A 13,948-nucleotide genomic window follows, 5' to 3' on the forward strand; every position below is an offset into this window, starting at 1 on the left:
TTTATTTAAATTTATATATAACTTATTTAATAAACTTCAAAAAATCATATCTCCTTCATACGAACTCCGTTTTCGATGGTCTTTATATCCACGCGTAGGTGAGACTATGCTCTATAATTTTCGTTTAGACTCCGTTGGCAAATTATGAAATTATTTTTATTATTTATTTATAACATATCGTGATTAAGGAATTTCTTTAAAAATTCATAACTTCTTTATCTGACGTCGGTTTTTGCCAGACTTTTTACCGCTGAAATTCCATTGTCGAGACCTTCGATTCTCGTTTAGGTCATTCCGGCCAAAAGTCGCTCGATCTCCGATTCGATTTTTTAGCTGACTGCTGCTAAGCCGAACTTGGAAAAATCTTAACTTCAATATACGAAGTCGGATTTGGGCATTCTTTTTACGTGCGATCCCGATTTAATGATATTAAAACATAGTAGGAATTTAAATAGATATTTTTTGGTCATTTTATTATAAAAGTTAATTTTATTAACTCCAAGGTGGTTACAATACTTGACTTTTTAGGTCATTACAAAGAGTTGAAATATCGGGTTGTTACATATATATATATATATATATATATATATATATATATATATATATATATATATATATATAGGGTTAGGTTATTTTGTTTTCAATATCTATTGTGTGCATGTATGATTGATTCTGGACCAATCATTTTAGTTATTTTAAGAAAGTAATTAATGCATATTACATGTTGAAGATATAATGGATATTAATTACATCTTCAGCATTTAATATGCATTAATTACTTTCTTAAAATAACTAAAATGATTGGTCTAGAATCAATCATACATGAACACAATAGATAGTGAAAACATTTGAACCTAACTCTCTCTCTCTCTCTCTATATATATATATATATATATATATATATATATATATATATATATATATATATATATATATATATATATATACTAGGGAAGTTAAAGGTTCGTGCTAAACACGGCCCATGGTTGATCCAAACATGTAATTCATATGTGATTCACTTGTGACTACATGTGAATCATATGTGAATTACATGTGATTTAAATGTGATTTACGTGTGAATCACATGTAATTTATATGTGAATTACATGTGATTTACATTTGAATCACATGTAATTCATATGTGATTTGTTTGTGATTTACACGTGAATCACATGTAATCCATATGTGCTTCACTTGTGATTTACATGTGAATTACATTTGATTCATATGTGAATCACATGTAATAAGTGTATTTGATAAGTTATATATGAGTCTTTTTTATTTTATTTTTTACTTAATTGACTTAATGAGAACCAAACTTAATTCCATAAGATAGATATGCATGTGCCTTTATGAATAAATTCAGAAAGAACTTAATACAATAATACAAGAGGCCAATGAAAGAAAGCTTTTTTTCACATTAAGTTATAATTTTTAACAAATTTCCCAACTTTTTGTTTGATTAAAAAAATAAAATAATCAGAAATGTTGCAAGTTGTATTTTGTTTTAATTAAATAAAATAAATTACTAAACTAATAACATTATTTTCATGACCATATTAAAAATACTGAAATAACAAACATGTCATGCAAACCGCTTGCCATTCATGTCTACTTCCAAATCTGATAAACAAAAAAAATCATGAAATTTAAGTTTAAAATTTTCAAACCTATTTATAAAGTACAAAAATGCTTATTTTTTCATACCTGTTGGATAAAAATCAACAATTGGCGAGTTTGGATCCGTTATTAATTTTCTATATTGTTCTAAAAGTGTGTGTGCACTACAAATATTTTCAAGGTAAAAAGAAAACAATAAACAAAGTTAGAAAATACTAAATATAAAATAATCTTGAAAAAAGGGAAAAGGTAAAAGATAAAAGGACGAAATTAACCTTGCAGTAGCTAATTAAACGGTTTAAAATGCGAACCTAGCTCAAAGAATATATTTAACTTATTAAGATCCTTGAGATCAGAAGCAAATGATGCATAATGGTAAATATAAAACCTAAAAAAAGTTGGAAATAAAAAATGAAAAAAAAAACATAACAAAACCTATACAATGCAAATATGTCCGATTGAAAAGGCAAAAACAATAATAAACACCTTAAAGGGGAAAATTACCATGAACCAACATCTTCATATTCATAGTGCATCACCCAATAGACTTTTGTATATTTTAGAACCTATAAAGAATTGCATCAAATAATTTTAAATAAAAAGGTAACAATATAACAATTTTATATGATGTCTATAATGATTTTACATCATAAAATGGTAAATCGGACTGGTTTTTAACAATTTTAAAGACTTACAACATCTCTCCTTATTGCATCCATCTCTTTAATAGTTTAAGTTGGAAACTTCTATTCATAATACCGTTCCTTACACTCGGGGGCGCCTAATTTAATCTGAAAAAAAAAAAAACAGAAATGAAATTACTTATATACCCTTATATTATCTCAATAATCAGTTTCTAGTGTTTGTTCTTAAGTGCCTAAAAAACTTAAATAAATTAAATATTATAAAATGATGATGTAGTTACTAAAACCACCCAACTTCCATAAACCATTATTCAACCTTTTCACGTTTCTTGGTTGAGATTACCAATATAATAAAGTAGTTTAAGCTAAAAAAAAATTATTAACTGTTTTGTGACAAATTCACCAAATTAAAGAAATTTCAACCAAAGAAAATCTTCAGATTAAGAAAATTAAACACAAATAAGCAGTATTTGTCATAATCAAAGAAGAATTCAGATCAAAATTAAATAAACTAACTTACCTTTAAATCTTCAATTTTTGAACATCACATTCTCTCACTTTCAACCTTTGAACATATCGGAGTAATTCACAGGTCATTGGATTTGAAGTCTTCATTGATTGTAGGATATCTTCACTGTAAAAATTTAGATGAAAAATAACACATATCAATGAACTCTTTAATAAAACCTAGTGAAAAACAATTCTTGATTACTAACAAAACACTACATGTTTACAGATGTTTACAACACCTGTAGCGACAACAAGATCCTCATTTGCTTTGTTTCCTGATGTACTCTGAAAATTAAAGATTCAACAATCTCTTTCCGATGAAAGAAACAAAAACAACCATGATTTCATAATAGAAAAAATAACAAGAAACAAGATGATCATTTTACCTTCCAAAACCATAATATTTTTCTTATTCATGTTTATCTGATCAATTAGTAACCATATCTAATTCCTATAATGATTTTCTACTTCCAGCTATTATGATCCAGATGTTCAATAAATACTTACATAAAAGAAATTTTAGTGTTTTGTAATCTTTTTGAATAAATGACTTTAAATACTCAAAGTATAAGCATCTATGAATTAACTAATTTGAATGTACTTATATAATTTTATAGGAGCAAATTTCCAGACAAGTAAAAACAAGTTACCGGAATGAATGTGCTAATTCTTTTCCTAGCAAAGTTCAACGAACAATTGAACATGTGAAGTTGTTCTCTTAGGCATCTGATCGAACACCTTTTGCTCATCACATGCCAAGTCATTTCCAGGTTTCTTTAAGGCTTTAGACCAAGACTGAACAAAGTATATCACGAATAGAATATAATATAACTATTTGAATTTCAAAATAATCGAAGGAAACCTTTAGCTTTTCAGATCGAATAGAAAGCAGCAAAAACAGGCTTCACTAGGCTAGCTCTTTGGTCTGGTTTGGTCCATTCGGAGCAGAAGGGTAAAAGGAAATGAAAAGGAAGTAGAAGGTTAGTGAGGAAAGCCTAGACATGCTTTTGACATGTCATGGTTACGACTCTTGTTCGTCCGATTTGACTTTAGTGCTTTCCACATTGATTTTGAAGACTAATAAATTCATGACTCCAAATCGTATAGTAGATGAAGTCATTACAATGATCGATTATAGGCCAACAATGATAGTTGAGGTGTTGATTTTCCACTTCGGTTTGAATTTGAGATCGTACACACGATTTTCTAGAATCTAGATCTGGTGAGACTTTTATTGTCGTCGATCAAATGGAGATAAACTTCTCCGTTCAGATCTTCAATCGACATAGGACACCGAGGTTTGGTCTGCGATGACGATCATCAGATGCGGGAGGACGAGAGAGAGAGAAAAAAAAGAGAGAGAGATCTGATGATATATATATATATATATATATATATATATATATATATATATATATATATATATATAGAGAGAGAGAGAGAGAGAGAGAGAGAGAGAAATATATTATGTGTGTTTTGTATATTAACTAAACTAATTATTAATTGTTAGGAAATGATATTTTAAATTCCTGATATACCCTTATCATTATTTATAAAATGTCATTGCTATCATTAAAACAAATGATAAATATAATTATGTCATGATCAATCCAAGTTATTCTATAAGTTTTCAAATAATCTTTCCTCTCTCTCTCTCTCTCTCTCTCTCTCTCTATATATATATATATATATATATATATATATATATATATATATATATATATATATATATATATATATATATATATATATATATATATATATATATATATATATATATATCAACTTAGATCGATATCCATTGTAAACTATGGCTCCATAGCTAAATTCTTTCTCCCCTCCAAAACTCATTAATACGGAGGAAAACAAACAGCGGTGCAAGTATGGATGAGATAGGCGGAGGAGGTTCAGCTTGTGGACACCATGGGGAGACACTTGATATAAAAGATGAACCAGTATCTTCAACCGCCAATTCTGCCTCCCTTTTCACTATTCCTTTCTGCCAAAAGGTGAATCATCTGTTTATGATAAGCTGATCACGTGTACGTGTTCTTTTTTATTAATGAATATCTGTAAGTAGGTTGTGCGTCTATCTCTTACTTTGATATTTCCTTTATTAATTCTTCTTCTTCAAACTTGAGATTAAGATTGGTGGTGTTATAGATCTACCATAAATGATATTTTCTTATGCATGGTTTCTATTTTATCGCAGTTGGTAGCCGAGTTTCTGGGAACATATTTCATGGTGTTTGCAGGGTGCGGGGTGGTGGCGGTGGACGTGGAGAAGGATCATGTGATCGGTCAAGTTGGAATTGCCATCGTATGGGGAGTGGTGGTGATGGTGATGATTTACACCGTAGGCCACATCTCCGGTGCTCATTTCAACCCTGCGGTCACCATTGCTTTTGCCTCTTGCAAGAGATTCCCTTTAAAAGAAGTTAGTATATAGTATGATCTTTAACATACGTTAGATTTTTATTTACATTATTCTTGTACATTGAAACATTGTTTTCTTTAGGTTTTTGCATACGTAGTTGTTCAAATCCTCGCATCAACTCTTGCAAGCGGAACCCTACGATTAGTATTCAACTGGAAACACAATAATCTAGGTGCAACAGTTCCTTCGGGATCCGACCTCCAATCGTTGGTGCTGGAATTCATTATTACATTTTACCTCATGTTTGTTATTTCTGGGGTTGCTACCGACAATCGTGCTGTTAGTAACTTTTTGCATTATCATATTGATATATTCTACCTCTTGTTCTTTTTTATATGGTTTGACTTCTATTCTCGAATTTATAAATCTTATTCGTACATTTAAATCATGGTTGACTTTATAGCCATTTTTATACAGCTAAAATTCCTAGGAATATTCTTTAATGATCATATTTTTTATTTTCTTGATGCAGATAGGAGAACTTGCAGGACTTGCCATTGGATCAACCATTTTACTCAATGCCATGTTTGCAGGGTACGATTTCGTTTAAAAAAAATATTATTTTCTATTCTTTTATATTTTTCTGTTTGAAAAAAATTCAAATATTTCTATGTTGGTGGTCGGTGAAGGCCAATTTCAGGGGCTTCAATGAACCCAGCGAGGACCCTAGGGCCAGCCATTGTGTCTAACCAATACAAAGGCTTATGGGTTTACATGTTGGGACCAATTGCGGGAGCTGTTGCTGGTGCATGGGCATACAACGTCATCAGGTTCACCGATAAGCCTCTTCGTGTCATCGTCAAAAATGCATCTTTCCTACAACGTAGCAATGGACAAAATCGGTAATTCTCCTGTCAAAGCTCTAAAAAAATTAAACAAAGCATACTAAAATTATATATATAATCTGTAATATGTTGGTTGGTTTATGTCCAAACGATTTTTTAAGATGTACTCAAACAAAACACTAAGTACGTCCAATAAATTAAAGCATGATCTCTCTACCTATCTCCGATTATCTCATCCCTATCTCGCCTACAATTTCGTGCAACCATAGTTAAAACAAATATTTCATCTATGGTAAGAAAAACCTTTGAATTATTTAAATATCCTGAAGTGAAAACTAATTGCAATTTGATCAATTTTTACTATTGTAAATATGAGAATAGATAACCGACGAATTACCCCGTATATCCATTTTATTATAGAATGAATGCTTTTGTTAAAAATGATGTCAAATGTCGATTATTTTCGACAAACATAACTTTTCGTTGTAAAGTCATTCACCACGTACGTTTTTAAGTGCATAAATATGTGCGAGTGTTTTTAATTATGTATGTTATCTTTAAAAGACATGTTGTGTACATTTTCGGCCTATCACGTTTCTGTATCGATACCTCTAAGTTGTTTCAATACACTTAAGGGGACAAATTATGGTTTCTCGTTGTTCTACTAGTGATGTGCATGAGAATTGGTGATAAGCAAAGCAACTTTGTTTCTAGCAAGGAAAGCGGCATAGAGGGATAGCATCAAAACCCCTTACCGGCATGCTCTACTCTCAATTGGTCTGTTAACCACAATCTATTCTACCATGGTGTATTCCTCTCCATTACTCTATTTTGTTGTGGAGTTTTTACACAACTCAGTTGCCTTTGGATGTTGCACTCCGTGAGGTAGTTGATAAATTAATTTTAAGTGTATTCTCCTTGATTATCAGCACGAAGGCATTTGATCTTCCTCTTAAGCTAAAGTTCTACCATATCTTTTAATTTATTAAATTTCTCAAAATCCTCATCCTTATGCTTTAATAAATATACCCATACATACCTTGAAAAAGTCATCAATAAGGTTTATCAGATATTGATAATCTTTTGTTAACATTTGTTTGATCATCCCAAACACATATGAATGGACTAATCCCAACGTCTCCTTTGCTCTAAACTTTGATTCCTTATAAGGCAGTTGGTGTGCCTTACCATATTGACATCCAACATGCGCAATGTCAAGTTATGAACTTCCTTTCATGGACTTCTACATAGTAATCTTCAGTTTATTGTAATTAACATGTCCATGTTGTGCATGCCACAAATCACCAATATCTCTTATCCTAGCCTTGTGAAGATAATCTTCTTCTGTTGACATTACATAGATAGCCTTAATTTTTAGTCCTTTCACGAAGAGTATACATATGATCATTAATTCACGATACACCTTCACATCATATGGGCCAAACACTACCTAATTTCATGAGCATCTAATTATGGTACCGGAAACAAGTTCTACTTCATCCGTTGGACATGATAGACATTCTCAAGTTGTACTTCTTCATCTCCGCATCTTTTGGTAGTTGTCTCTTACCAACATTATCTTTTCGTAACTTTGTATTATCAACTATAACAATAACTTGATCTCCAATGTACTTGTTCATGCCCAAAAGTTTCGAATCGTCTCCAGTCATATGATTAGAACAACCAGAATCAATGATCCAATCATTCTTGTAATCGAACATCCGATCATTTGCCACAATAAGTGCAAAGTCATTTGTTGGTCCTTTCCTTTATGAATGAGCTACATCTACCTCCACGAGAAAGAAGGAAGTGTCAAAGTCCCAATCTTCATTCTCCAGGAGCCTCGTTATTTAATGTTGTTGCAGCATTTCCTTCAACTCTCTTAGACCAACAATTTATTACTTATTGTTCCTTCTTACTATAATTGTAACATTCTTCACTTTGACTGTCCTTTTGTTGCCACCGGTTCTGACTATTTCGATTTTGTTGACATCCTCGAGCTCCACCTAACTGGAAACCTCTATCTTGGTTTCCTCAAACATTTCTTTATTAATTGTTGAATCTGCCCAAACCATGTCCTCGTACCATGACCGTGTCTTTGATTATCACTTTTATTAATGAAAAAAGGTCGTCTCTTCATTGTTGGTAGGTCGATTAGACGTAGTTTTATCTAAATCCTCTTCATTAACTATCAAGTTCTCCATATCTATTAAACTTGGTTCAATGGCCTGGCCTCGAGTCGTCGTGATAATACTCTTGTATTTCGGCTTCAATCCAGTCCATAGATGATAATTCATTTAATCCTGGTTTTTGTAATACCATTTTTAAGATCTAATTTAGAAATCTTGTCACAAAGAAATTGCACTGTCAAGATATATTAACTTACAAACATATTTCTTTGGGACATTGAAAATATCTCGTTTTCAAGCCTTTGTAATTTTCACCGTTCTTCTTGGAGAAATGGTTGCCAAAGTATCCTACGCTTCCTTTGTCGTCTGGATGTCTTTGAACTGTTGTAGAAATCATCTTCTACAGTTGCAATTAAAGCATACATCGTTTAAGGTGTCAGGGTCAGTTGTTGGCCTTTGATGTGCAACATCTTGCCATGTTAGTGTTGAGGTCGAGAGGCCGAAAATTGTTTCTGTGATTCTGGCCTCTCATATGGGTACTCCTTGACCCATAATTATTTTTATTAAGTTTCTCAATAGAGGTAGGAAAATCTACCATTTGAAAATCTGCAAAGAATTCAAGGACCAAAACTAAAAGTTTCAAAAGTATACAGGTTTAAATCAAAACTTTTAGAAGTATAAGGGTTTAAATCGTAAGTTTTAGAAGTTTAGGAACCAAAACTGAAATTTTTAGATTTATAGGGGATGAAATCATAATTTTCACAAGTTCAGGGGCTAATCTGTAAAATTATGAAAGATTCATCAACTGTTGGCGTCATGGTGATGTCGTGTTAATGTCAACTTTCTTCTTCGGCAAACCAATATTATTCTGTCATAATCCTGGAGAACATTAGATTGACTTTAAGGGTTTTACGACGGTCGAAAAATTCCAAAAAATATTTTCAGAAATCTTGAAACGCAACATTTCCAATGGTTTGCCCAGAAAAAAAAATAGACAAAAAAATTCCGACTCAAAAAACAGTGGGTGTGTTCCTGGAATAAAATTCGTCTCTAATAACACTTGATCCATATAACTAAGATATTGTACAATACAATATTTATTGATGACACTCAAAAATGGACTCTCTAAAAAATTAAAAATAAATAAATCAAGCCTCTTTTCTTTTCTCAACCTCACTCAAAACGCACACTACACTTATTATTTCTCTTTTTCTCTTAATGCTTGACGCACATTTTCTAATGAATGAAGCCTTCTATTTATAAGAGAGGTTTGGTGTTAATGACATCATTACTTGGATCACAAATGTGCATATTTTCAATCCATTTGTCAAAGGTTGTTTGCTAACTTTGTTGAATTGTCAGTACTCTTCTAGATAACAATGACTTCGAACAATCCACTCCTTCCGTCCGATGCAAACTTGATCCAAAACCAAAAGTGGCTTCTTTACACCAAAAGTTAACTTTAATCTTAAAACCCGAAAATCTATCCCCTTTCAGTCCAACCTAAAAATGGGCATGCTTGATCCAAATTAAAGTAACTCCATGACTATGGAGTATAATGCTTTACTAATACAAAATGATTGGAATCCCGTACAACGACCCATTGGGCTAACATTATGTGATATAATTGGTTGTTCCATGTTCCAACATAAATACCACACTCCTTAATCGACTGATTACTGATAAGGATGCATCAACCTAACACCAAGTTTTTGCACCAAGGAATTGACAATCATTTTTATAGAATAAAGTTCTATGTGTAAATAGCTTGACCCCGGTCCACCACTACAAGGAAAACGATCATTAGTGGCGATAAAAATCGTCGGTAATAGTAATAGCGGCGACGCGTCGCCTGTAATAAGTCGTCACTACTACTTCGTCGTTATTGATCAAATTGTCGCCGCTAATGATAGATGTCACTGCTAATGACCATGTCGCCGCTAATAACGAAGTTGGCGGTAATAACTCTATCGTCAGTAATAGTGTCGCCGGTAATTACAATTTTCATTTTTTTTAATTTTTAATTAACGATTTTGGTTGCCGGCATACATGGACTTTTAGCGGCGACTCTAGCATTTGTCGCCACTAAAAGTTCATGTCGCCGGTAAAGGCTTATATTCTTGTAGAGCACGTTTGGCCATCACTCTATCAAAGGAGGGACTCCCTAGCTATCTTGAAGCAGGTTAGCCCTACTCTTAGGGCCAAGTTTCCCGCATCCAATGTCAATAAAGTCTCAAGACCCTTACAAAATCCACCATAATCGATAGACATACATATAGTCGTATATAGGGGTGAGCAAAACCGAACCCGGAAACCGAAAAACCGACAAAAACCGACGAAACCGAAACCGAAGCATAAACCAACGGTTTGGGTTTGTATTATTTAGAAACCAAAAAATTTGTTTCGGTTTGGGTTTTAGGAATGTGCTAAACCGAGAGAAACCGAACCGAACCGATATTTATAAAACACGAATTCTGCGATTTATATATATATATATATATATATATATATATATATATATATATATATATATATATATATATATATATATATATGTCTTCCTTGACTCATAAACACAAACATATGGCTAGTGTGTTGGCTAAGGAGGCTGACATATTATGTGAAAGACCTGGGCTCAATCCTTTCTCTTTATGTGTGGAGCTCTTTTATTTTGTTTGCCCATATTCCCTTTGTTTCTTCTATTTGTTACAGCGAAATTGTTTCTTCTATTTGTTACAGCGAAATTTTATCCCACATCGATTAGAGGATGAAACATTCTTCCTATTCTCCTCTTATATAAAGCAATACAAACTACCAAATCCCACAACTAATATTTCGAACGGGTTTTGGGTTTAAACCAAAACCGAGTTTGAAAAAACCGAAAAACCAAGAAACTGACCCATTGGTTTGGGTTTAGGGTTCGGTTTTAAATATTTGAAAACCGATACCATTGGTTTTGGGTTAAAACCGATCCAACCTGACCCATGCTCAGCCCTAATCGTATAGATGAAGACCGGCCTTATTTATGGGCCCAATTTGGTCCCAAGCAAATATTTAGAAACATTTTAATTAATTATCATATACATCCAGAGCCCAACTCCTAAGCCCAGATCTGCGGATGGATCATCTAGAAGCGAAGTGAATAGGATAAAATCAAGGGTAAATAATGACAGTTCCACAACATCATTGATTTACAGGTTAGATAATGACAGGCATATAATAATCAAATGAAAAGCACATTTTTTAACACAAAAGGCTGAAAGTGGACAAAAAACATAATTATGCGACTCCACGTTACCATTGATTCAGGTTAAGTAATATTGGCAACCGCATATAAAGGAAAAAAGGATAACTATGAGATATCATTTAAAAAAAAGAAAGTTAGAAAGTGGACAAAAATTTCCTCCATTTAAGACACAATAGAGAAACTTGAAGAAAGTAAATCTTCACGCCTAAATATGGAGTCTCAGACCCAAGCTTATCCCAGGTCTTTCTTCTTCATTGAAGATTTATATTCGTAATTGTACATCAAATTAGTTTGAATTCAACAAGTACAAATTAAGCCGATGAATTTCTTACACATATATAATATATATAGTTTTTACTTTTCTATGAACTTAATCAGGATTGATGTGGTGTAATTATAACTGACTAGATTTGCTACCTTTTCTTCTTTACAGCACTGATAACAAGCCAAATTGCAAGTGCCCAGATGGATGGACATGCGCCATCACCAAAACTGAGCCATCTAAGATTGGTAAACCATTCGCAATATGTGATGGAAGTGGTTGCACCTGTGTCACGTACGTATTAACGTAAGTTCTCTAATGCTAAATAACACTTTACTTATTCAATCTTTGAACCACGTTAATGACACAACAACAATATGCATGCATGGTGTTGCAGTCAAACAGTGGAGAGCTCTGCAGTTGCAGCAGCCAAAGCATTCTGTGAGTGTGATGAAGGTTGGTCTTGTGTTGTATCCAAATTGACTGAAGGCTCTGAAGCCGGAAAGACCTACTTTGAGTGTGGCGAAGGTTGCATATGTGTGGTAGATGAAACAAACAACGTGAAGGTTGTGTGTGCTTGAGTTTTGCACCATGTGGTTGATCTAAGTGAACAAAGGGAAGAAGGAACCGAAAAGACTACACAAATATTATTATGTTTTTCCTAAAATAAGCTCCGTGTGTCGTGTAAAAAGTATGTGAAGTTTGTGTTAATTTAGCTGCAGTAATTATGGTGTGTGTGTGACAAAAGACTCTTTAATTGGCTTTTCAGAGGTTGAGGAGGAAAGTCATGGTTTTCCATCTATACTAATAAATAAAACCCATTTTCCGTCACATGTCATGTCCTCATTGATTTGGACACATGGCATTTTAATAGATTTTTAGAATTTATTTATTTCCACATGTAATTTTCTGATTTGTTCACATATCATAACTTATTTCGGTTATAATATTAAGAGAAATAAATGTTTTTTTGAAAAAGAAATTGATATATTTATAATGAAATAAATGTCATAATTAATGAGAGCTCTAAAATTGATATTGATATTAAATTTGAATTTTTAATAAACCCGTGTAGTACACGGGTCTTACACCTAGTGCATAGTGCATAATATGGTAAAGACTTTAAACACAAATTGTTAAATACTCGAAATAAGAGGCGTATTTTTTATAACAATATAAATAGCTAGAAGAAACTCCCATCAAATGTCATATAAAAGAAAAATTAAGAAAAAAAAAAGATGGAATTTGTTTAGATTTCATTTTAAACATTAAAAAATAACTTTTAGATAAAATGACTTGTTAATTTATGACTGTGGGAAAATGAATTTTTAAAAAGTGTTTCAGAAAACTTTTATAGTGGAAAAATCAATTAGTCGTAGGTAATTTTTTAAAAAGTGTGTTATAGATGTTTTAAGGGTATTTCAGATTTTACAACAAAGTTATTAGAAATTCTAATTTATTAAAAAAATTGAATAGTTAATGAGAAGTTATTTTTAAAAGTCGTTTTCCAACATTTTTTCTGATTTATTGACTTTTCAAAAATCCAATAAATAAATAAATTGGTTTTTAATTAAATGTCAAATACCCTGTTAGATTTGTTCACTACAAGAATAAGCACCTGTAGAGACGAAATCTATAAGGACGACATATGTCGTCACTATAGCCGCCCTATAGGGACGACATGTCGTTGCCATAGAGTTGTCTAATTAATTTTGACTTTTAGACGACCTCTCGTCTCAACATGTTAGGCGGGAACCAAAGTGAATTTGGCGCGTTCTTGAAACACCTATGGGGACGACTTATCGCTCCAATAAAAAACAAAAAATAAAAAATAAAATATTTCTTAAATCGTTGACGGAAATAAAGACATAACGTCGTTTTGGGGATGGCTATAGGGACGACTTGTCGTCCCCATAGCTCTCTATGCCCAAAATTAGAACAGCCCCATTCATTTCATTCACACATGCTGAATAATCAATCATCGGTCTCTCTCGATTGATCGATCAAAGATTCTCCCTTGGCGACTTCCTTACCTCCCACTACCGGCAAATCTTCTTCCTCTCTCTACTGATCCTGATGCTAGTTCCCGAAGACCACCACCGATTAGCTTCAACACCGACGGTTCCAACTACCGGCTTTCTTTTCACCTCCGATTATGAATTCTAACAATTACAAGCCCCACTCCGGCGACCTAGGTTAGTAATTCTCAGTTAGAAACTATAATTGGGGTCTATGTTAGCAATTATGTGTTTGAAACTGGAATTGTGATTTTCTATGGTTTCATAGCTGTTACAGAAATCATCGACGGAGATGA

General features: G+C 32.7%; 1 protein-coding gene across 1 annotated transcript; it reads left to right on the forward strand.

Moving 5' to 3' along the window:
- The first annotated feature begins 4,574 nt into the window (after positions 1-4,574).
- Positions 4,575-12,465, forward strand: LOC111918104 (aquaporin NIP1-1). Its single transcript, XM_023913769.3, has 7 exons — positions 4,575-4,783; positions 4,987-5,211; positions 5,293-5,490; positions 5,684-5,745; positions 5,841-6,053; positions 11,806-11,940; positions 12,032-12,465. The coding sequence occupies exons 1-7, from the start codon at positions 4,658-4,660 to the stop codon at positions 12,213-12,215; spliced, it is 1,143 nt and encodes a 380-aa protein (XP_023769537.1). The 5' UTR covers positions 4,575-4,657; the 3' UTR covers positions 12,216-12,465.
- The last annotated feature ends 1,483 nt before the right edge of the window (positions 12,466-13,948 follow it).

Source organism: Lactuca sativa, chromosome 6 (genome assembly GCF_002870075.4).
Source record: "Lactuca sativa cultivar Salinas chromosome 6, Lsat_Salinas_v11, whole genome shotgun sequence".
In the NCBI taxonomy this organism is placed as follows: domain Eukaryota; kingdom Viridiplantae; phylum Streptophyta; class Magnoliopsida; order Asterales; family Asteraceae; genus Lactuca; species Lactuca sativa.